We start from the raw sequence: 22,460 nt of genomic DNA on the forward strand, positions 1-22,460 counted from the left end.
TTTCCGCTCCTTAGAATCGACTATATTTTGGATCAACTAGTTAGAGCAAAATATTTCTCATGCCTTGACTTAATGTCAGCTTTTCACCTAATTGAACTCGAGAAAAGTTCACGCGATATAACATCCTTTTCAACAAACAATGGCTCATATCGCTTCACGCGATTACCATTCGGTATAAAAATAGCGCGAAACTCTTTTCAGAGAATGATGACTATATCTTTCTCTGGGTTAGAACCTTCGCAAGCATTTCTTTATATGGATGACTTAATAGTCATAGGTTGCTCCGAAAATCATATGCTCAAAAATTTAACTGATGTTTTCGAGAAATGTAGGCAGCACAACCTAAAGATACATCCTGAAAAATGTTCATTTTAGGGGGGGGGAGGGGGACTAACACATGTTTACAATTTGAGTGTGTGCGTAGCAGAGAAAAACAATGAGAGCAGAGAATTCACTGAGCGAAAAAAAAGAAAACCAATTAATTAAAATAAAAAATCTAAAAATAAGAGAATCTTTCTACCAAATCATTTCCGATCGCTCAGTTATATGGAAGCTATTAGATATAGTCGACTGATCGTTATGAAATTTGGTAGGTCGGATTAACTTATATTAAAAAATATAATCTGTACCAAGTTCCAGCTTTCTATCTTCAAAAACAGTTATATGGCAGCTGTAGGATATAGTAGACCGATCCTTATGAAATTTGGCATGTCGTATTATTTTGCCAAAAATAGCGCTCATGTAAAATTTGAACTCTATTTGAACTCTCTAACTCTAAAAACACCGAAGTTATACCATTTCCGATCAATCAGTTATAGGATAGAGTTATAGAGCTATAGGATATAGTCGACCGATCCCGGTCGTTCCGACTTATATACTACGTGCAAAGGATAGAAGGGTGTGTGCAATGTTTCACGACGATAGCTTTAAAACTGAGAGACTAGTTCGCGTAGAAACAGACAGACGGACAGACAGACATGCTCATATTAACTCAGGAGGTGATCCTGATCAAGAATATATATACTTTATAAGGTCCGAGATGTCTCCTTCACTGCGTTGCACACTTTTGGCCAAATTATAATACCCTCTGCAAGGGTATAAAAAACTTTGCTAGCAACATTTCTTAAACAAATGAAAAACTACGCTTCCCTATCTTTATTCTCCATGAAGAAAACTTTTTCCAATCCAATTTCTGAGAAAAATTTTCTGAGTGGAAAAATTTTGATTTTTAGTTTGGGCTGTCATATGAATCAAAATGAGAGTAAGTGAGAGAGCTTTTAAAAAAAATTTCAGAGTGCTCACACTGTCAGTGTGCCGGCAGCGCTGCGGCAGAATTTCCTACCCTATACACGCGTGCTATGTAAAATGAGAGTTTGCCACCACTGATTTAGAAGATTCATTGCATTTTGCAATTTATACAGACGTTTCATAAAGAATTTCGCTAAATTCTCCCGTTACATAACAAGATGGGAGACTCTACAACTAGATAAACTAACTAACTCTACTAACTCTATAAACACAACTCTGTTGCAATACCCAGATTTTATCAAAGAATTTTGCATTATAACAGATGCTAGCAAATACGCTTGTGGTGCAGTCCTAACTCAAAAAAAAGGACTACAGCTACCAGTTGCATACGCATTAAGATCCTTTACGAAAGGTAAAAGCAACAAGAGCACTACATAACTAGCAGCTATTCATTGGGCAATAACACATTTCAGACCATATAAAATATTTATGGTAGACATTTCACAGTCAAACACAGACCGCAGAGCACTTATCTACTTATTTTCAATGGTAAATCCCAGTTTCAAACTATCACGAATGAGACTTGAATTAGACGAATATAATTTTACGGTGGAGTATCTAACGGGTAAAGATAATTATGTAGCCGATGCGCTCTCTAAAATAACAATTACAGACTTGAAAAACATACAATTGAATATTATAAAAGTCACTACTAGAAACCAAAGTAGACACAAATCCTGCGCAGGAAAAGAACAAATATAATTGTTAAGGCAATCTATAGAAAAAACTTTAAAGCCCAACGTACATATATGAAGTCATTAACAATGACGAAGTACGTAAAGTAGTGACCTTGTATGTAAATAATAACATGTGTTTAACAGCATGGAAGGAAAATTACAGCAAGATATGATTTTAGCGATTTGTATACTAATGGAACCCTTGACTTAGGTCAATTCTTCCAAAGGCTTGAAAAGCAGACCGGTATTCATAAAATCAGCCAACTCAAAATGGCACATGTTTTAATTGATAATTTTAAAAATATGGGCAATTTTATATTGAAATCATTAAGAGAAGCGCTACTCAACCCGGTGAATCGTAATAAAAAATAATAAAGATAAAGAAGCTATATTGTCTACATTCCATGATGATCCGATACAAGGATGTCATACATACAGGCATTAATCAAAAAACCCCTTTATAACAGTGGTCGGCACGGCCCTATCCCGAGGGCATAGGAAATTTCTCTGCCCGAGCTCTGCCTCACACACACAACCTTATTTCTGCTATTCGTTACTAATGGCACACATTCCCATTCGTTACTCCAACTAACACTAATGCGTTAAAATCATATCAATGTATTGGGGTGCCGACCACTGCTTTATAATATAGAAGATTATGCTAAGGAAGCAAAATTCAGATTAGAACAGGAATTTAAGAGAGCTATACTAATGCTAGAAGCTCATACACTAAAACAAAAAATTATTTATCATCATTTATTATAATTATTTATAGATCAGGTTTTATTGTAAAACAAGAAAGGAAAGCTAACTTCGGGCGGAGCCGAAGTTTATATACCCTTGCAGTTAAAACCGGATATATATCGCAAACATCGGATATAGTTGGCCGATCCTTATGGGAATAGGAATATATAACCCAATTTATTATAATATAAAATCTAACAAGAAAGGAAAGCTAACTTCGGGCGGAGCCGAAGTTTATATACCCTTGCAGTTTAAACCGGATATATATCGCAAACATCGGATATAGTTGGCCGATCCTTATGGAAATATGAATATATAATCCAATTTATTACAATACAAAATCTAAAAAAAGTCTCAAGCTTCTATCTTCAAAAACACCAAAAGTGGTATTTCTACCAAAAACCATTTCCGATCGTTCAGTTATATGGCAGCTATAAGATATAGTCGGCCGATCGTTATGAAATTTGGTAGATCGGATTAACTGACCAAGAATATAATCTGTACCAAGTTCCAGCTTTCTATCTTTAACAACACGAAAGTTGGGTCATTTCCGATCGTTCAGTTATATGACAGCTATAGGATATAGTCGGCCGATCCTTACGAAATTTGGCATGTCGTAATGTTTTGCCAAAAATAGCTCTCATGTCAAATTTGAACTCTGTAACTTTAAAAACGTCAAAGTTTCCGATCAATCAGTTATATGGCAGCTATAGGATATAGTCGGCCGATCCGGGCCGTTCCGACTTATATACTGCGTGCAAAGGAAAGAAGGGTGTGTGCAAAGTTTCAAGACGATAGCTATAAAACTGAGAGACTAGTTCGCGTAGAAACAGACAGACGGACAGACAGACGGACAGACAGACGGACAGACAGACGGACAGACAGACGGACAGACGGACAGACGGACATGCTCATATCAACTCAGGAGGTGATCCTGATCAAGAATATATATACTTTATAGGGTCGGAGATGTCTCCTTCACTGCGTTGCACACTTTTGACCAAAATTATAATACCCTCTGCAAGGGTATAAAAAAAAGTCCCAAACTTCTATCTTCAAAAATACGAAAGTTGATATTTCTACCAAATACCATTTCCGATCGTTCAGTTATATGGCAGCTATGGGATATAGTCGGCCGATCCTAATGAAATTTAGTAGGTTGGATCAACTGACTAAAAATATAATCTGTATTGAATTCCAGCTTTCTATATTCAAAAACACGAAAGTTGGGTCATTTCCGATCGTTCAGTTATATGGCAGCTATAGGATATAGTCGGCCGATCCTTATGAAATTTGGCATGACGTAATAATTTGCCAAAAATAGCTCTCATGTCAAATTTGAACTCTCTAACTCTAAAAACACCAAAGTTATACCATTTCCGATCAATCAGTTATATGGCAGCTATAGGATATAGTCGGCCGATCCGGGCCGTTCCGAGTTATATACTGCGTGCAAAAGAAAGAAGGGTGTGTGCAAAGTTTCAAGACGATAGCTTTAAAACTGAGAGACTAGTTCGCGTAGAAACAGACAGACAGACGGACAGACAGACGGACAGACGGACAGACGGACATGCTCATATCAACTCAGGAGGTGATCCTGATCAAGAATATATATACTTCATAGGGTCGGAGATGTCTCCTTCACTGCGTTGCACACTTTTGGACAAAATTATAATACCCTCTGCAAGGGTATAATGAAACAGGGCGTAAGCTAGATTTTAAATATACTTACAGGTCCTTATAAGGTCGAACAAATAGGAGGTAGAGATGACATAACTATATCAAATAATAAAAATAAAAACCAACTTCGTAATCAATTTTAATTTCATAAAAATATCACGTATTTCCACACATAAAAAAAAATATATATGAGGATACATATAAAAAATAGCCATACATATACTATATACAAAAAAAAATTATATAAGGATACATGTAAAAAATAACCATACATATATAAAAAAAATTAAATAAGGATACATAGAAAAAATAACCATACATATATACAAAAAAATTATAAAATTAAAAATAATCATAAATACATGTATAACAAAAAAAAAGAGTAAAACCAATACAAAGGAGACACAAAAAAAAGTAATCTTATTGCTTTAAATAATATCTTGTCTTAAAGTTTGTAAAATGTATATAACTTCAGAAAAATAACTCCATTATATTATGTTATTTTTCAAAAGGAGTCAGATGTAATATGCACACATATATAAATATACATACACAGTGGATGAAAAAAATAATAGAAACGAATTTTCCCTTTGGGTTCAAATACGTATTTTTAATAGGAAACGTCGTAATGAGTGAAAATGAGTTTCCCTTTCTGCCACGTTTTTCCTGTTTATCTGTATAGTGGATAGCAGAAAACACTTTTTTTTTGAGCATTCCAATAGTTTGAAAATTTGTCCCATGGATTGGACTTCTGCTTTTAATGTGAGGATTAGATTCCTCTCTACTCCGGTGCAATGTGCTCCACGACCCATTTTATAGCTTTTAACAAAATGAAATGATAAATTGTACAAAAAATTGCTATAATAACACTCCTTGTAATAAAAATATTCAAAACAATACCTTTTATTTTAATTTAAACGAACAATAACCACAGATTTTTACAAAATACGACCGCGTTTCTATTATTTTTTCCAACCCAAACACGAGGTCTTCTGACGAATTTCCATGAAAAACCAAAATTGCGGACCAAAAGCGTTCAAAAAGAAGATCGTGACTAAGTATCGTTATCCACGTTACTAACTCAGTGGATTTCATAAATATTTTACCTCGATATTTCATAATCGAGGTTTCCTCGATTTGATAAGTTGAAAAGTTTTAGCAGAGGCTTGCACAGAGCCCTGCCACAGTATTTTAGCTCACAGCTTTGTACTCCATCGAGGCCTGGCGAATAAATGGTTTTGACCCTTAGAAGATCAGATAATAACCTATTCTCGGAGAAAAACTGACAGAAAATAAGAAATAATGATTGAATTTTGTATGCGTTTTTAAACATAATCAGCATCAGCAGTATTGTATTGCAGCATACTATATAAACTCTTATAACATTCCACGTTATACGTGGTAAAGTTAGACCGAGCTTCTAAGTATCTGGAGTAATTTAACAGCTAATTTTATACCGTAGCAAAGGTATTCTTATCTTGGTCAAACGTGTGCAACGCAGTGAAGAAGACAACTGTGTCCTTATAAAGTGTATATATTCATGATCAGGATTACATTCTGAATTGCTATAAGCATGTCCATCTGACAGTCTACCTGTCTGTCAATCTGCCTGTCTGACAGTCTAACCGTGTTTCTGTCAGTCTGTCTGTCTCCCTGTCTTTCTGTGTGTTTTTATGTAAACTAGTCTGTCACTTTTAGAGCCATTAACTTTCCAAATACAATTCTTTTCTTTCCACGGAAATGACCCAACTTTCGTTTTTTTAAGAGAGGTTAGAACTTTCACTTTAAAGTTCTCTTAGAACTTTAAGAGAGGTTAGAACACATTTGCAGTGTGTGTCACGAAAGGTAGAAAGGCCTGCGTGTGGCCATCGAAAGGGCGATATTTATGGCGAACCAGCGGCGACGGAGCAGCAGCAGCGACAATAGCAACAGGAACGGCCAACAAGAAACGCCGACGGCGGAGCCGACCAGAACATAGGAGGAACAGCAAGGATCCGAAGCGGAGTTGGAAAACGAGAAATAATTTTTATTTTGTTGCAAAAGGCCTCGAAATACGTCTTTAACGTTTTTATACCCTTGCAGAGGGTATTATAATTTTGTCCAAAAGTGTGCAACGCAGTGAAGGAGACATCTCCGACCCTATAAAGTATATATATTCTTGATCAGGATCACCTCCTGAATTGATATGAGCATGTCCGTCTGTCCGTCTGTCTGTCTGTTTCTACGCGAACTAGTCTCTCAGTTTTAAAGCTATCGACTTGAAACTTTGCACACACCCTTCTTTCCTTTGTACGTAGTATATAAGTCGGAACGGCCGGGATCGGCCGACTATATCCTATAGCTGCCATATAACTGATTGATCGGAAATGGTGTAACTTGGATGGTTTTAGGGTTAGAGAGTTCAAATCTTACATGAGAGCTATTTTTGGGAAAATAATATGACGTGCCAAATTTCGGATCGGCCGACCCAAATTTCGTGTTTTTGAAGATAGAAATCTGGAACTTGGTACAGATTATATTTTTTGTCAGTTAATCCGACCTACCATAACGATCGGCCGATTATATCTTATAGCTCTCATATATGGTAACTGAACGATCGGAAATGGTATTTGGTAGAAGTATCAACTTTGGTATTTTTTAATAAAGAAGTTTGGGACTTTTTTTTCAATTTTGTATTAAAATAAAATGGGTTATATTATCATATTTTCATAAGGATCGGCTAACTATATCCGATGTTTGCAATATTTATCCGGTTTTAACTGCAAGGGTATATAAACTTCGGCTCCACCCAAAGTTAGCTTTCCTTTCTTGTTATTTATCTGTTACTGTGGTTATGCGATGCCGAATTCATGCTTTCATTTCACTATTTCAGACGATTCGTGTGTGCATAAACGCTATTTCATGACTTCGGCAACACACGAAAGTTGGCTATGATTTCAGCCTCAAAACATGAATTGGTGGTACAAATCAGGTGGCAACGCCGTTGAATAAAACTCTAACCTAGCGACCTTGGAAATTTATTTTCCGGTATTTATTTGCCAATTGTAAATGAAATATTTAAGTTTATCCATCGCGTTGCTTGGCTTGTTTACTTTTTGTTAACGTCTGGCCAGACTAAAATAACTTGTTTTACGCGGCTGGCTGGCAAGGTGCTATTTCTGTATCACGCGTTCAAGAAATCGTAATTGCTATCGCATAAACATAGTATGTATTATTTCTGGGCACGGACCATCACGTCGAACTATAAATTCGATTAAGGTAAGCGTCTAAGGTAGGCTTTCCTTTTTTGTTTTTATGTTTATTTAACAGTCTAATATAAAGTTATTTAAATTTAATAGATGCCGTTTATGCCACGGCGAATTTGTTGAAACGGAAGGATAATTTTGTCGCACGCAGGAGTCAAAAGATTCAATTGACTTGAATTGTCATATTTATATTTTCACATGGCAGTGTAGTATGCACATATATTAAATACCCACTGTACCGAGAGTACTTAAAGGGTGCGCACTGTAACACTTTGTTGCAGTGTTTACATAATCCAAAGTCCCGGTCATAAACCCTAAGTGGCCGAAATATGAACCGATCGTTATGGCTTAGCCCGCACACAGAAAGTGCTAGTGTCAGCATAATCGTATCAAACAGTCAGCATATGCATACCCCTCGCGCCTCCACTTGAGAGCGCATAACAACGTATATTATTATATTCCTTTATATATAAGTACATAGCCGTCTCTCTGCCGCCGAACAGACAAAGAACAGACACATTTTGATCGTTGGAGCGGCACCTCAGCTGCTCCTTCCAAATAAAAACCAACCAAACTCAACTCTTGGTAATATCCTTCATCACATGGCGACAGCGATGGAACATCGAAGGACATCGAGGGATTAAAAGGGATATACCCAGGAGGATTTGCATAAGCAAAAAAAAGACGGATAAACTGGAAAATAACTGGAAAATTGAAAATGAATAATAAATCTACAAAAAATCTGAGTGAGTAGAGTGAAAGCAATGGGCAATCGCGGAGGAGTTACGAAAAAAATAAAAAAAAGAGTAGCACACCTAAAGTGGCTACTCTACGTAAACACTCCACCTCCCGCGTGGGCTACAGCCCAAAAACTTCAATCAGAACTAGATTTTCTGAAAGAAAAATTAATGAGTAACAAGAATAAAAGCCCAAAAATTGCCGCCACTCACTCAGTACCGATAGAGAAAATTATTGAAATAATAATAACTGAACCTCCACCACCAAAGCCATTACCGAAACTAAAAAAGACGTGCCCGAAGGATTGCCCTGGACCACTGGACAGCCCCCACTGCAACCACACCTGTGCAAGGACCGGCACCGGTAACGCCTGCGTCCAAAAGGCCCCGGACAGCAGCAGCAGCAAATAGAGTGCGGGAATACGCCACCTCCTGCGCCACCGAGGGAACGTCAGCGTAGCCCAACCGGCGACGACCAGCTGACGTAAAAAAAAAAAGGGAAATCAACTGAGGATAAACATTTTTTTTAACCCATGCACTGCGTTGCATAATTTTTTTGATTGCACTGCGATGCATATTTTTTTTTTATATAATTTAATATTTTTTGAAAAATTGAGCGGAACCTCTTTTGCTCAATTTGAAAGTATGGCCCGTATAGCTGTACAAATAATAGGTAGGAAAAAATGTTAGATAAAAACTCAGATTTAAAAAAAAGTTTTTTAATTTAAAGGAAAAAAAACCATTTAAATGGTAATGGAAAAATTTAAATTCTTTTCTAATGAAAAAAGAAATAAATAAATAAATTCAAAAATAGCATAAATTCCTAAAATTTATGAAAAATTTTAATACCTTTTTAATGAGAAGTAATAGCATAAGTAAAACAGATCAAATAAATGATTCTGACTATTAATTCCCAGAAAAATTAAGTAACATTACAAAATATGACTCTGAGAAAAATCGATCTTCAAACAATTACAATATTGTTAATGATAATCTTTATTATAATGTTAGCAAGCGTATTGCTAAAATTATATAAATTACACAACAAATGTTTAAAGAAAAAATTCCAGAGTCAAGCCAATGACCTGGACAAAATCTAAAAAAAAAACCCAGAAAAAAAAAAAAAATTACTATGCACAAATGTAAACACCTAAAATCTAAGAAAATGAAATAACAGAAAATAAATATTAAAATATATTACGTAATTCTCTTTAAACAAGAAAGCAAAGCTAACTTCGGGCGGAGCCGAAGTTGATATACCCTTGCAGCTAAAACCGGATATATATTGCAAACATCGGATATAGTTGGCCGATCCTTATGATTACATCATAATAAAACCAATCAATTACAATAAAAACTCGAAAAAAAGTCCCAAGCTTCTATCTTCAAATATACAAAAGTTGATATTTCTACCAAATACCATTTCCGATCGTTCAGTTATATGGCAGCTATAGGATATAGTCGGCCGATCCTAATGAAATTTTGTAGGTCGGATTAACTGACTAAAAATAGAATGTGTACCAAGTTCTAGCTTTCTATCTTCAAAAACACGAAAGTTGGGTCATTTCCGATCGTTCAGTTATATGGCAGCTATAAGATATAGTCGGCCGATCCATATGAAATTTGGCATGTCGTATTATTTTGCTCTCATGTCAAAATAGCTCTCATGTCAATTTTTAGCCCTCTAACTCTAAAAACACCAAAGTTATACCATTTCCGATCAATCAGTTATATGGCAGCTATAGGATATAGTCGGCCGATCCCGGCCGTTCCGACTTATATACTGCGTGCAAAGGAAAGAAGGGTGTGTGCAAAGTTTCAAGTCGATAGCTTTAAAACTGAGCGACTAGTTTGCGTAGAAACAGACAGACGGACAGACAGACAGAAGGACAGACGGACATGCTCATATCAACTCAGGAGGTGATCCTGATCAAGAATATATATACTTTATAGGGTCGGAGATGTCTCCTTCACTGCGTTGCACACTTTTGGACAAAATTATAATACCCTCTGCAAGAGTATAAAAATGCAAAAAAAATACCACAAAAAAATGACAAAAAAAATACCAAAAAAAAACCGAAAAATTCAAAAAAAAAAAATACCAAAAAAAAACAAAATTTACCTAAAAAAAAAACCTAAAATTTACAAAATAAAAACAAAAAAAAATACCAAAAAAATACAGCTTGGTCAGCAATACAGCAACAATTTTGGTCAAAAAATTCGAATGTAGCAAAGGAACCATATCTGATACAATAAAGTACATACATTCTAGATATGGTGTCCGTCTGTCTGATTCTACGCGGAAGTAACTCTCGGTTTGAAGCTATAGATTTGAAACATTTAACGCTCCTTTTTCCTTATATATTATAGCTGCCATATTACTGAATGATCGATACTTGTATGCTTTTAGAGCAGTGGTGGGCAAACTCTCATTTTACATAGCACGCGAGTATAGGGTAGGAAATTCTGCCGCAGCGCTGCCAGCACACTGACAGTGTGAGCACTCTCGAATTTTTTTAGAAGCTCTCTCACTTGCTTTCATTTTAATTTATTTGACAACCCAAACTAAAAATCAAAATTTTTCCACTGAGAAAATTTTTTTCTGAAATTGGGTTGGAAAAAGTTTTCTTCATGGAGAATAAAGATAGGGAAGCTTAGTTTTTCATTTCTTTAAGCCCTTTTGCCGCACAGTTTCTTGAATCCTCCGATTTTGTTGACGGATATTTCAATGGCGGTGTATATGTCTTCGCCTGTTGTTGTTCCATACAAAGGAACTAAATTTAAAATATCCTCTTCGACATTAAAATCTGCGTCAATAAATTTTTTTTTTTTTATTATAGCTTTGCCTTTATTTATTGAATCTACTCCTAATTTTGAGACTAACAATAAGTTGACGAATCCTAACATTAAAATTTAACTAACAGTATACTAAGACTGCATTCTGGTTGCGCGTCCCTCAGGTCGGTCGCTGGGTGGGAAAGTCATTGCGACGAAGCACCGATAGCTTGGTTAAGGGGGGACATCTGAGTAGAATTTTGAAAAAATCGAATTTTTTTTTTTAAGCATAGTACTGAGTTGACGAAAATCCGCTGTCCAACGAGTGACAGCTGTCAAACTCCATATAAAAAAAACGGTGTAAAAAAGGAAAGAAGAAGAAATTTTTGCCTGCTAGTTTTTGCGGGTACTGAGTTGACGAAAATTTTTGTTATCGATTTTAACCGTGTTGCCGGATCAAAAAAAATAAACAGCTGCTCTCGGGGTGTTAAAATAAATATTTCAATTTATTTTTATAGGTGTGACATGGAGGGTCAATTGACCAAACAAAAAAATAGTCGGCCCGAAACATTTTCGACGCGCCAGGACAAATTAAAATGAATTTCTGCGGTCAAGACGAAGCCCATAATATGAGATTTGACCCACAAGGGGCATTTTTTTTTTTTTTTTTGTATTAAGTTACTTCCATCCAGGAAATTGGGGAAGATTTATTTGGCCGTCCCGAAGGGGCATTTTAATGCCATAAAATGGCATTGAAATGATTTGTGATTGATTTGGATTTTGATTTTGACCCAGTTTTCTATTTCTTAATCAGCTCCTTAGCGGCGAAATACATAAACAAAACACCAACATCCAATCGTTTTGAATTCATTTTTGCTTATTTGTTTTTTGTTTACAAACAACAGCTGTTCAGTATTACCTTATTTCTTCATTGTTTTGGTCACACTACCTCGGCAGCCGAATAAAGTGCAATTTCGCAAGCGGAATTTCAAGAGCGGATTTTCGTCAACTCAGTACTAGGCTTTAGCTTAAAAAATTCTTTAGGGTTTTAAAAATGACATATCAAAAGATAGAGTCCGGCAAAAGTGTCTAAGTGTCTAAATTTTTCATTCTGCGGCGATGCCTCACAGGTATATCCCACAGTACTTAAAACTTTAAACGCGTTTTTCTCAAAACCGCTTTTTTTGAGTTGGCCGAACACATAACTCGAACAACTCTTAACCTATCGATCTAAAATTCACAGTATATTCAGAATACCAATGTCTATCGACACACGTAGGATTTTTTTTTTATTTTGCTTACTTTTTTTTTAAACAACAATTTTGTGACGTTTTTAGGAGGGCACACTGCGGTAAGAAGAAGAGATATATTTGAATTGTTAACTAATTTAATGAATTTACAGAATAAAACGTTCCGTTAGCCACAGCCAAGGCCTTTGAAGTACCCCTTTCTTCGGACCTACGCGTGTGGGGAGCCGTTTAAGGATGTAGTCTCATGTGTGAGGTTGAAAAAATCAATTTTTTTTTTTTCAAATATTTCGAAGGTATTGTTTATTAAGAATGTACTGTTAAAGTTTCAAATAAAAATATCAAATAATGACAGAGATACAGCCCATAATCGAGAGCGCGCCTACACCGAAAAGTATGAGTTTCTCGGTAGCGTCTAAACTTTAAACGCGTTTTTCTCGGAACGACATTTTTGTGTGCGGCGCAGGTGATTCACAAAATTCTATGGTACCGATCTAGCTGAAATTTGGATATGTTGTTCTAAAAAGTAACACCTCTGTCCCGTACTAGAATCATTAATTTTTAATGATTAGTTTTTTTTTTATCATTAATTTAAGATTAAAATTTAAAATTTGTTTTAATATTTTGTTTTGTGAGTTCGCCATTTTGTTGTTTATTGATGAAAATATTTCATTCTAGTACGGGACAGAGCCATAAGCTTACAAAACAATAATCTATTCTAATTTTTTGTTTCGGATGACTCTAGCAGTCGAAATCACCTGCGCCAGGGACCTACCTTTTTTTTTATATGCATACTTTGGCATGCTATAAAGTGTATTTAACTACACAAGAATAAATTAAACAAAATATTTTCAAATAGTTTATGATGCTTATAAAAACATATGTGAAAATTGAAACGATCGCATTATTTTTTATTACAAAAAAAATTTTTTGAAATAACCTCTAAAAAGTAGGCTGGAACATGAGACTACATCCTTAAGGCAACTCCACATGACACAAAACAACAGCTTTTATTCGCAGTCCTAGGGAGACTGCAAGGGCAACTTGCGCTGGAGGACGGCTCGACGACCAGCTAGAGAGTTGCCAGGAGCGCACGGAGCGCAGTTCCCGTACCAGCAGAGGAGTCGCAGCCAGCGACATAGACGGCGCAAGGAGCGCCAAACCACTGAGTACGGACGGAGTCGCAGCCAGCGACACGGAGACGCAGCCAGCGTCAGTTCTGGAGACGCAGCCGGCGTCAGTTCAGGAGACGCAGCCAGCGTCAGGACAGGAAGCGCAAGGAGCGCCAAGCACCAGCGGGCAGGAGGCGCAAGGAGCGCCATGCATCAGCGGCAGCAGCCAGACGGCACAGGTCCGCCATTTTTGGAGCGCTAGGGCAGCGCCATTTTGGAGCGCTAGGGCAGCGCCATATTCGAACACTTGGAGATGCAGCACTCCCCCAGGAGGAGTTCCCGGCTGAACGGAGGGGAAGCCACCCCTACAACGCGAGCGGATCAGCAGCCAGCGAGTAGTGCAGCAGAAAACCGGCCGCGGGTGAACATAACCACGGCGGCGGCCATTTCTCGCCCAGCCACTACGGCGACTACAGTAGCGTCCCAACTAAGGAGTACTGCTGTCACAGCTGCGAGTTCAGAGCCGGAAGTGAGCCAGCCACTCACGGCGTACCTATTGGAGAGGATTACGGCGTTGGAGAACGAGCTGAAGCAGGTTAGAGCTATGAACGCAACGAGCACCGCCAATTGCGCGCCAATCGCAGTTGGCCCAAGCGCAAATGGCGCCAACAGTGGAGCGTCGGAGCGGCCGCCATCGTGGAGCGGACCGCCATTAGCCGCCACATTGAACGGTGAGGCCCAAACTAACGGGGTCGGGCCGGACCCATATAGCAGTTTCGGTGCGACCAGTGGGGCCTACACGCTGCCGCCATCTTGGAGTGGACCACCGTTGCTAACGACTAGCAACCCACTGTGCGCTACAAGTGCTGCGCAGACAGCTCATGGATTCGCGCTACCGGGCGGGAGCATCCACAACGTGGCAACTGCATCGCCATTCGTGGGATCCTACGCCTCGATGACACCGATTGGAACCCAAGGAGCGAATGGGCCAAGGAGGCTTCCGGACATGCCTATATTTGGAGGGCATCCCGAGGATTGGCCCATCTTTAATTGTGCGTTTGTGGAGACGACCCAAGCGTACAACTGCACGGACCTGGAGAACAACCAGAGGCTGTTGAAGGCGCTGAAGGATGAAGCACGCGAAACAGTGAAGTCGCTGCTGATTCACCCTGCGAACGTCAGAGCCGTGATGGAGCAGCTGCGCTTCAGGTTTGGCCGACCGGAGCAGCTAATACGCAGCCAGCTGAACAGCGTGCGAGAGGTGCAGCCAATTTCGGAGCAGCAACTGGCGAGGATCGTCCCCTTCGCAACTAGAGTGAGTAACCTCACGGCCTTCTTGCAGTCGGCGAAGGCGGAGCAACATATGGGAAACCCCACCCTCATGGAGGAGCTTGTGGCAAAGCTTCCCACCAGCAAACGAGTGGATGGGGCCAGGCACGCTGCATCGATCGAGCCCTTTCCCACTGTAGCGCACTTCAGCGTGTGGCTACAGGAGTACGCAAACATCGTGTGTACGATTTTGGACGTCGAGGGAAAGGAGCCGAGGCGTCGAGTTCTGCACGCGAGCGTCGACCAGGACCGATACGAGCAGCGGGATGACCGGCATAGAGGTTGTCCAATTTGTGGAGGGCAACAACATGCTACGACGAACTGCTGGGAGTTCATCGGAGCTTCGCCACCGGGCAGGTGGAGCATGGTGAAGAGGCATCGGCTCTGCTTCACATGCTTACGAAGTGGGCATACGACCAGATCCTGCGATGTGCATCGCGAGTGCCAGATCGACGGATGCCGCAGATTACATCACCGTCTGCTACATGCAGAGGACGAAGAGCGAAGAAGGCCGGAGCAGCGAGGTGGCTTCAGGCGCCACAACGGAGGAAACCAGACGTCAGCGGTTTCCAGACGCAGCCCGGAAAGGAGGTCTTCGCCACGAGGTGGTTACAGGGACCACGAGAGGAGCCAGCAGTCGGCTGTCCTCAGGAACAGCCTGGAGAGAAGGGCCCCGCTGCCAGCAGAGGCGCCCGTGCAGACGAATTTAAGTATTGACGTCGAAGGAGGCCGACTTTTGTTTCGCATACTACCAGTAACGCTGTACGGAGCTGGTCGCCAGGTGGACACATACGCGCTGTTAGATGAGGGATCCTCCGTCACGATGATCGACAACGAGCTACGGAGGGATCTGGGATTGGAAGGCGAACATCGACAGCTTAACGTCCAATGGTTTGGAGGAAGATCCAGCAGGGAGCCTACCAACGTGGTGAGTCTGGAGATAAGTGGGCCTGGGAAGCCCACTCGCCACCCGTTGAGGAACGTGTACGCCGTTTCAAATTTGAGTCTGCCGATGCAAACGTTAAGTCGACGAGATGTCCAGGGCGTGCAAAGGGATTCGCGACTGCCGATGAAGCCCTACAGCAACGTGGTGCCGAAGTTGCTAATCGGACTGGACCATGGTCATCTGGGATTGCCACTTAGGGCGAGGCGGTTTGCCAGAGAGGGACCGTATGCGGCCGCAACCGAGCTTGGATGGGTTGTATTCGGGCCAGTAAGTGGACAGTCGACTACGCCGTCACCGAGCTCCTGCCTTCTAGCCGTGTCAATGGACGATGCGATGGAAAAGATGGTGGAGGACTACTTCGAGATGGAAAGCTTTGGTGTGAAGCTCGCGCCACCGGTCGCAGCCAGCGACGACGCGCGGGCCCAAAGGATCCTCGAAGACACCACGGTGAAAGTGGGGCTTCGCTACCAGACGGGATTGCTCTGGAAGGACGACCACGCTGTGCTGCCACGGAGCTATGAGATGGCGCACAGACGGCTGATCAACGTCGAGAAGAAGTTGAAGCGCAACGGGCAGTTGGCTCTAGAATACGACCGTATCATCAAGGATTACGTTTCCAAAGGATATGCAAGGAAGCTGCAGCCGGATGAGGTCGCGGTGAAGAGCGACAAGCTGTGGTATTTGCCACATTTTGGTGTGGAAAACCCAAACAAGCCCGGAAAGGTCCGGCTTGTGTTCGATGCTGCAGCCAAGGTTGGAGGAACCTCACTCAATTCGGCGCTGGACAAAGGGCCACAGCACTACAAGCCCTTGCCAGCTGTGCTCTTCCACTTTAGAGAAGGAGCAGTCGGAGTCTGCGGGGACATCAAGGAGATGTTCCACCAAGTGCTGATCCGACCCGAGGATCGATGTTCCCAAAGGTTCCTCTGGAGAAATGGCAACGACGATCGAGAGCCGGATACATACGAGATGAACGTGATGACTTTTGGAGCAGCCTGCTCGCCGAGCACTGCGCACTACGTCAAGACGGTGAATGCCCTGAAGTTTCGGGATTCAGATCCGAGGGCAGTCAAGGCCATCATCGACCACCATTATGTCGATGACTACGTGGATAGTTTCGATACGGAGAGCGAAGCTATCGAGGTATCTACCCGAGTGAAGGAGATACACGCGGAGGCTGGATTCGAACTATGCCAGTTCTCATCCAGCTCACCCATCGTGGAAGCGGCGCTGGGACCACCTGGACAAGTCAAGAGCGTCGGATGGGGTGAGTCTGAGCAGAAAATCCTTGGAATGCGTTGGCAGGTAGCAACGGATGACTTCAGATTCAACGTGGAGTATCATCGAGTGCCAAAAAGCGTCCTAAGTGGAGAGCGAGTCCCAACAAAGAGGGAGTTTTTGAGCCTGCTGATGTCAACGTTCGACCCATTGGGGTTCCTGTGCTGCATGATGATTACAGCGAAGCTGTTGCTGCGGGAGATCTGGAGGCAGAAGATCCAGTGGGACGAACCGCTGCCGGAGGAGATAGGCAGAGCCTTTGCTGCCTGGCGCAGAGAGATGGACGCCGTGGGACAGTTCCGATGTCCTCGCCACTATTTTGGGCGTGGAGAAGTTGGGACCATCGAGCTACACGTTTTCGTGGACGCAAGCCAATCTGCATTCGCGGCGGTGGCCTATTGGAGGGTCACGTACAAGAATGGCAACGTGCTGGTTACCTTCGTGTGCGCAAAGACGAAGTGTGCGCCGATGAGAACGATGTTCATCCCACGACTGGAGCTGCAGGCAGCGGTCCTTGGAACCAGAGTGATGAATACTGTCAAGGAAGAACACGGTGTGGACATCAGCGAGACGGTTTTATGGACGGACTCAAAAACGGTGCTGAAATGGATCGGCAGCACCCACCGCCGGTATAAGCAGTTTGTTGGCAACCGAGTGGCGGAGATTTTGGAGTCGTCGAAGGTTTCCCAGTGGAGATGGGTACCTACAGCTGACAACGCAGCGGATGATGCGACGCGGTCGCAGAGCAAGGCGGACCTTAGCCCGGAATCCCGGTGGCTAAGCGGTCCCGCATTTTTGAGGCAGCCAGAAAGCGGCTGGCCAACGCCTGAGAAGGGAACCGAGCATGTTCCAGATGCACCTGACGAGGAGGAGATGCCCGGTGAGTCCGCTTTGGTAGCATCGAATGAATTTGTCATCCTGTTCCAGAGATTCTCGAGCTTCAGTCGCCTGGTGAGGACCACCGCCTGGGTCCTGAGGTTTGCGCGACGGTGCCGCAAACAGAGAAGCGAGCTCGAGGAATATGGACTCACTGCGACGGAGTGTGAGGCCGCGGAGAACCTGTTAATCAGGCAGGCCCAATTGGAGTCGTTTCCCGACGAGATGGGGTCGGCGGAACGCGGAAAGGAAGTCGCCAACTCGAGCGATATTCGAAGTCTGGCGCCGTACATGGATAAATATGGAGTTCTGCGAGTTTAAGGCAGAGTCGATGCCGCGCTGTCCATGCCGTACAGTGCGAGGAGGCCCGTGATACTGTCACACAGGCACAGTCTCACGGAGATTGTAGTAAGACACTACCACGCCCAGATGAAGCATCAAAACGTGGATGCGACGATTGCCCAGATCCGGACGAGATTCTGGGTCACGAAGATAAGACGAGTGCTGAAGGAGGTAATCTCGTCGTGCAACGAATGCAAGCTACAACGGACGCGGCCGATGCCGCCGATAATGGGACCCCTTCCAGAGGATCGCTTGGAAGCTGGAGGATGGCCATTCAAGTACACAGGACTAGACTACTTTGGGCCGCTGCTGGTGACTGTTGCCCGTCACAGAGAGAAGCGTTGGGTCGCCTTGTTCACATGCTTGACGACAAGGGCGATTCATCTGGAGCTGGCGCATGATCTGTCAACGGATTCCTGTATAATAGCGATCAGGAACTTCGTCTGCCGTAGAGGACCAGTATGTAAACTGCGGAGTGACAACGGCAAAAACTTCGTGGGAGCTGACAGAGAGGCCAGACGATTTGGAGACGTGTTCGAGACGGAAAGGATACAGAGTGAGTTATCCAGCAGGAGCATTGAGTGGGTTTTTAATTGCCCATCCAACCCGGCTGAGGGCGGAGTATGGGAGCGGATGGTGCAGTGCGTCAAGCGAGTGCTGCGCCATACCCTGAAGGAAGTCGCGCCGAGGGACCATGTGTTGGAGAGTCTACTCATAGAGGCGGAGAACGTAGTCAACTCGCGTCCGCTCACCCACTTGCCAGTAGATGCGGACCAAGAGGCGCCGTTGACGCCTAACGACCTGCTCAAGGGAGTAGCTAACCTGCCAGATACGCCTGGATTGGATGCCGAGCTGCCCAAGGAGGGTTCTACGCGAAAGCAGTGGAGGATTGCCCGCATGCTGCGAGACCGTTTCTGGAGGAGGTGGGTCAGGGAGTACCTGCCTACGCTTGTGCGCCGCGAGAAGTGGTGCCGGAGAACGGAGCCCATCCGCCAGGGCGATATGGTCTTCGTCTGCGATCCTGCCTTGCCCAGACGAGAGTGGCGCAAGGGCATCGTGGAGGAGGTCTACAGCGGAGCTGATGGAGTCGTCAGACGCGCCACTGTGCGCGTAAATGATAATGGATTATCTTGGACAATGTTGCGGCCCGTCTCTAAACTTGCAGTTTTGGATCTGAGTGAAGCGGGTCTTCACGGGGTCGGGGATGTCGACGGTCAAAACATTGTTATCGATAGTTAAGTCAGTATTATTAGGAAATGTAGTATTTTAAGTTATCGGAATTACGGGCCTACTAATAGCGGTAGTGTGAATGCCGCCGAAAAGTGCCACTCATTGATCGTAGGAGGGCACACTGCGGTAAGAAGAAGAGATATATTTGAATTGTTAACTAATTTAATGAATTTACAGAATATAACGTTCCGTTAGCCACAGCCAAGGCCTTTGAAGTACCCCTTGCTTCGGACCTACGCGTGTGGGGAGCCGTTTAAGGCAACTCCACATGACACAAAACAACATTTTTTGTTCGTGAAAATGGAAAATTTTGTTCAATCACTCACTATTTTGCAAAAATCAAAATATCGAAAAAAAACCAAAAAAAACCACAAAAATACCAAAAAAAAAATGTCAAAATTTACAAAATACCCAAATTTACAAAAAAACAAGAAAGCAAAGCTAACTTCGGGCGGAGCCGAAGTTGATATACCCTTGCAGCTAAAACCGGATATATATCGCAAACATCGGATATAGTTGGCCGATGCTTAAGATTACATCATAATAAAACCAATTAATTACAATAAAAAATCTAAAAAAAAGTCGCAAGCTTCTATCTTCAAAAATACGAAAGTTGATATTTCTACCAAATACCATTTCCGATCGTTCAGTTATATGTCAGCTATAAGATATAGCCAACCGATCGTTATGAAATTTGGTAGATCGGATTAAATGACCAAAAATAGAATGTGTACCAAGTGCCAGCTTTCTATCATCAAAAACACGAAAGTTGGGTCATTTCATATATAGCCGATATATAGTAAGCCGATCCTTATGAAATTTGGCATGTCGTATTATTTTGCCAAAAAGAGCTCTCGTGTCAAATTTGAACTCTCTAACTCTAAAAACACCAAAGTTATACCATTTCCGATCAATCAGTTATATGGCAGCTATAGGATATAGTCGGCCGATCCCGGCGTGCAAAGGAAAGAAGGGTGTGTGCAAAGTTTCAAGACGATAGCTTCAAAACTGAGAGACTAGTTCGCGTAGAAACAGACAGACAGACGGACAGACAGACGGACATGCTCATATCAACTCAGGAGGTGATTCTGATCAAGAATATATATACTTTATAGGGTCGGAGATGTCTCCTTCACTGCGTTGCACACTTTTGACCAAAATTATAATACCCTCTGCAAGGGTATAAAAAGTATGGCTAAACTAAAGGCATGGATGGGAACAAATTGTACGAGGAGCTATCAATAATTAAAACCAATTTTGACAGATCGTAAAAGTCTCTATCTCAGAATAGACCCATTAAAAAGAACACGGTTAGGAAGCACGTTAAAATATTAGTAGAGTGCGCGTATGCTAATACATGATCATAGGGAAAGATTAAATCAAGATCATTGGTCACAGGTATCGAAAATTTTGATACGACTACGATCTAATTTAATATTTATTAAACAAAAGTTCAGTTTAGAAATATCATTACCAACCGTTCTAAACACTCCAATAGCAGTTGACACTGCACCTGACTCGGAATCAACAGAAACGAACGAATCTGAGTCAGAAGAGCTTCCCAAAGTAAACCCCAAAATAGAAGATGAAGATTTAAATAATCTTATACACTGATCTGGATAACTCTACAGATTCAGATACTTCGAGTGTCATAGAATACAAAATAGATAAATCCATCACAATGGCACAGTCAAATATTGATTTTATTAATACAGCATCTAAGCTTATACCAGTTTTTGATGCTTTACAAATAATTCAATCAATAAAAGGCGAGCACGAAGAACTAGCTATTTCCATTATTAAAACAAAGCTAAAAGGTGTCGCCAGGAATCTAATCGGTAATGAAACAACAATTACTGAGGTGATTGCTAGACTTAGAAGCAACGTCAAAGGCGAAACTGTTGAGGTATTATCAGCGAAGCTGATGAATCTACAGCAGCGCAATAAAACTGCTAACCAATACACACAAGAAATTGAGCAGATGACGAAAGCCTTAGAAGGTGCATATATATGAGATGGTTTATCTTTAGAGCTAGCCAGGAATTATTCCATGCAGCATGCAGTCAAAGCAATGACTAAAAACTGCACAATCGATAAGGTAAAACTTATCATGCAAGCTGGAACATTCAGTACGATGAACGAAGCCGTTTCCAAATTCGTTAATAGTTGCACTGAAGCAACTGGGCAGTCAAACACTGTCCTATATTATAAGAATTATCCACAGCGCGGCTCAAATCGCGGACGTGGCAGTTATAGAGGTAGTTTTCGTGGTAATCACAATAACTAAAATCACAATAACTACAATCACAATAACTACAACAACGATAATTATAACAACAATTATCAGAATAACAATAGAGGGCGAGGCCCATATAGAGGAAACTATACAGGCAGTGGTAACTCAAACCGAGGCCACAATAGCAATAGCCAAGGCAATGTAAGAATGACACAAAATAATAACCAAATACTCCCAATACAAATACTCGGATAACTCCCAAAACCCTTTAAATATTCAACAATAAATGAAGTGAGAGTTCATACCATTAATCTCAGCCAAAATATATTCGTTTCTTTTTTTAATGTAGCTACTGGGAAAGAACTTATATTTTTAATAGACACAGGTGCAGACATTTCCATTCTAAAAGAAACTTCGAATAATTTCCAAAACATCCAAAATGATTACATCATAGACATAAAAGGCATAAGTCAAGAAATAATAAAATCCAAAGGTTTAGTTTCTATAGAGATACAGACCACCAATTACATAATTCCACACGATTTTCATATCCTAAATTCACATTTTCCAATTCCATGCGATGGAATAATAGGCATCTACTTTATCAAAAAATACAACTGTCAATTAGACTTCAAGCCATCTGAAGATTGGCTTATAATTAGACCCAATAATTTAAAATTTCCAATTAAAGTACCAAT

The 22,460-nt window shown here is 41.5% G+C and overlaps 2 protein-coding genes across 9 annotated transcripts in view; one reads left to right on the plus strand and one right to left on the minus strand.

Annotated features, from left to right (window-relative positions):
- LOC108121638 (glutamate receptor ionotropic, kainate 2) overlaps positions 1 to 22,460 on the minus strand; it is a 270,475-nt gene that overhangs the window by 63,188 nt on the left and 184,827 nt on the right. Inside the window, exon 1 of one of the 8 annotated variants that reach the window (XM_070282471.1) lies at positions 10,657 to 10,677. The exons of the other annotated variants lie outside the window; for them this stretch is intronic. The gene's annotated coding sequence lies outside the window, so the exon portion shown is untranslated. Of the gene's footprint in view, positions 1 to 10,656; positions 10,678 to 22,460 lie in introns of those variants that run through there. 8 annotated transcript variants of the gene reach the window in all.
- Positions 18,300 to 20,032, plus strand: LOC122322118 (uncharacterized). The gene is made up of 2 exons (XM_043213534.2): positions 18,300 to 19,652; positions 19,704 to 20,032. Exon 1 carries the CDS (start codon positions 18,300 to 18,302, stop codon positions 19,533 to 19,535), a length of 1,236 nt encoding a protein of 411 aa, XP_043069469.2. The 3' UTR covers positions 19,536 to 19,652; positions 19,704 to 20,032.

The sequence above is a fragment of the Drosophila bipectinata genome, chromosome 4 (assembly GCF_030179905.1).
Source record: "Drosophila bipectinata strain 14024-0381.07 chromosome 4, DbipHiC1v2, whole genome shotgun sequence".
NCBI classification, from domain to species: Eukaryota; Metazoa; Arthropoda; class Insecta; order Diptera; family Drosophilidae; genus Drosophila; species Drosophila bipectinata.

Coding starts and splice junctions, on each gene's coding strand:
- LOC122322118 (XM_043213534.2), top strand. CDS start 18,300: ATGCCGTACAGTGCGAGGAGGCCCGTGATACTGTCACACAGGCACAGT.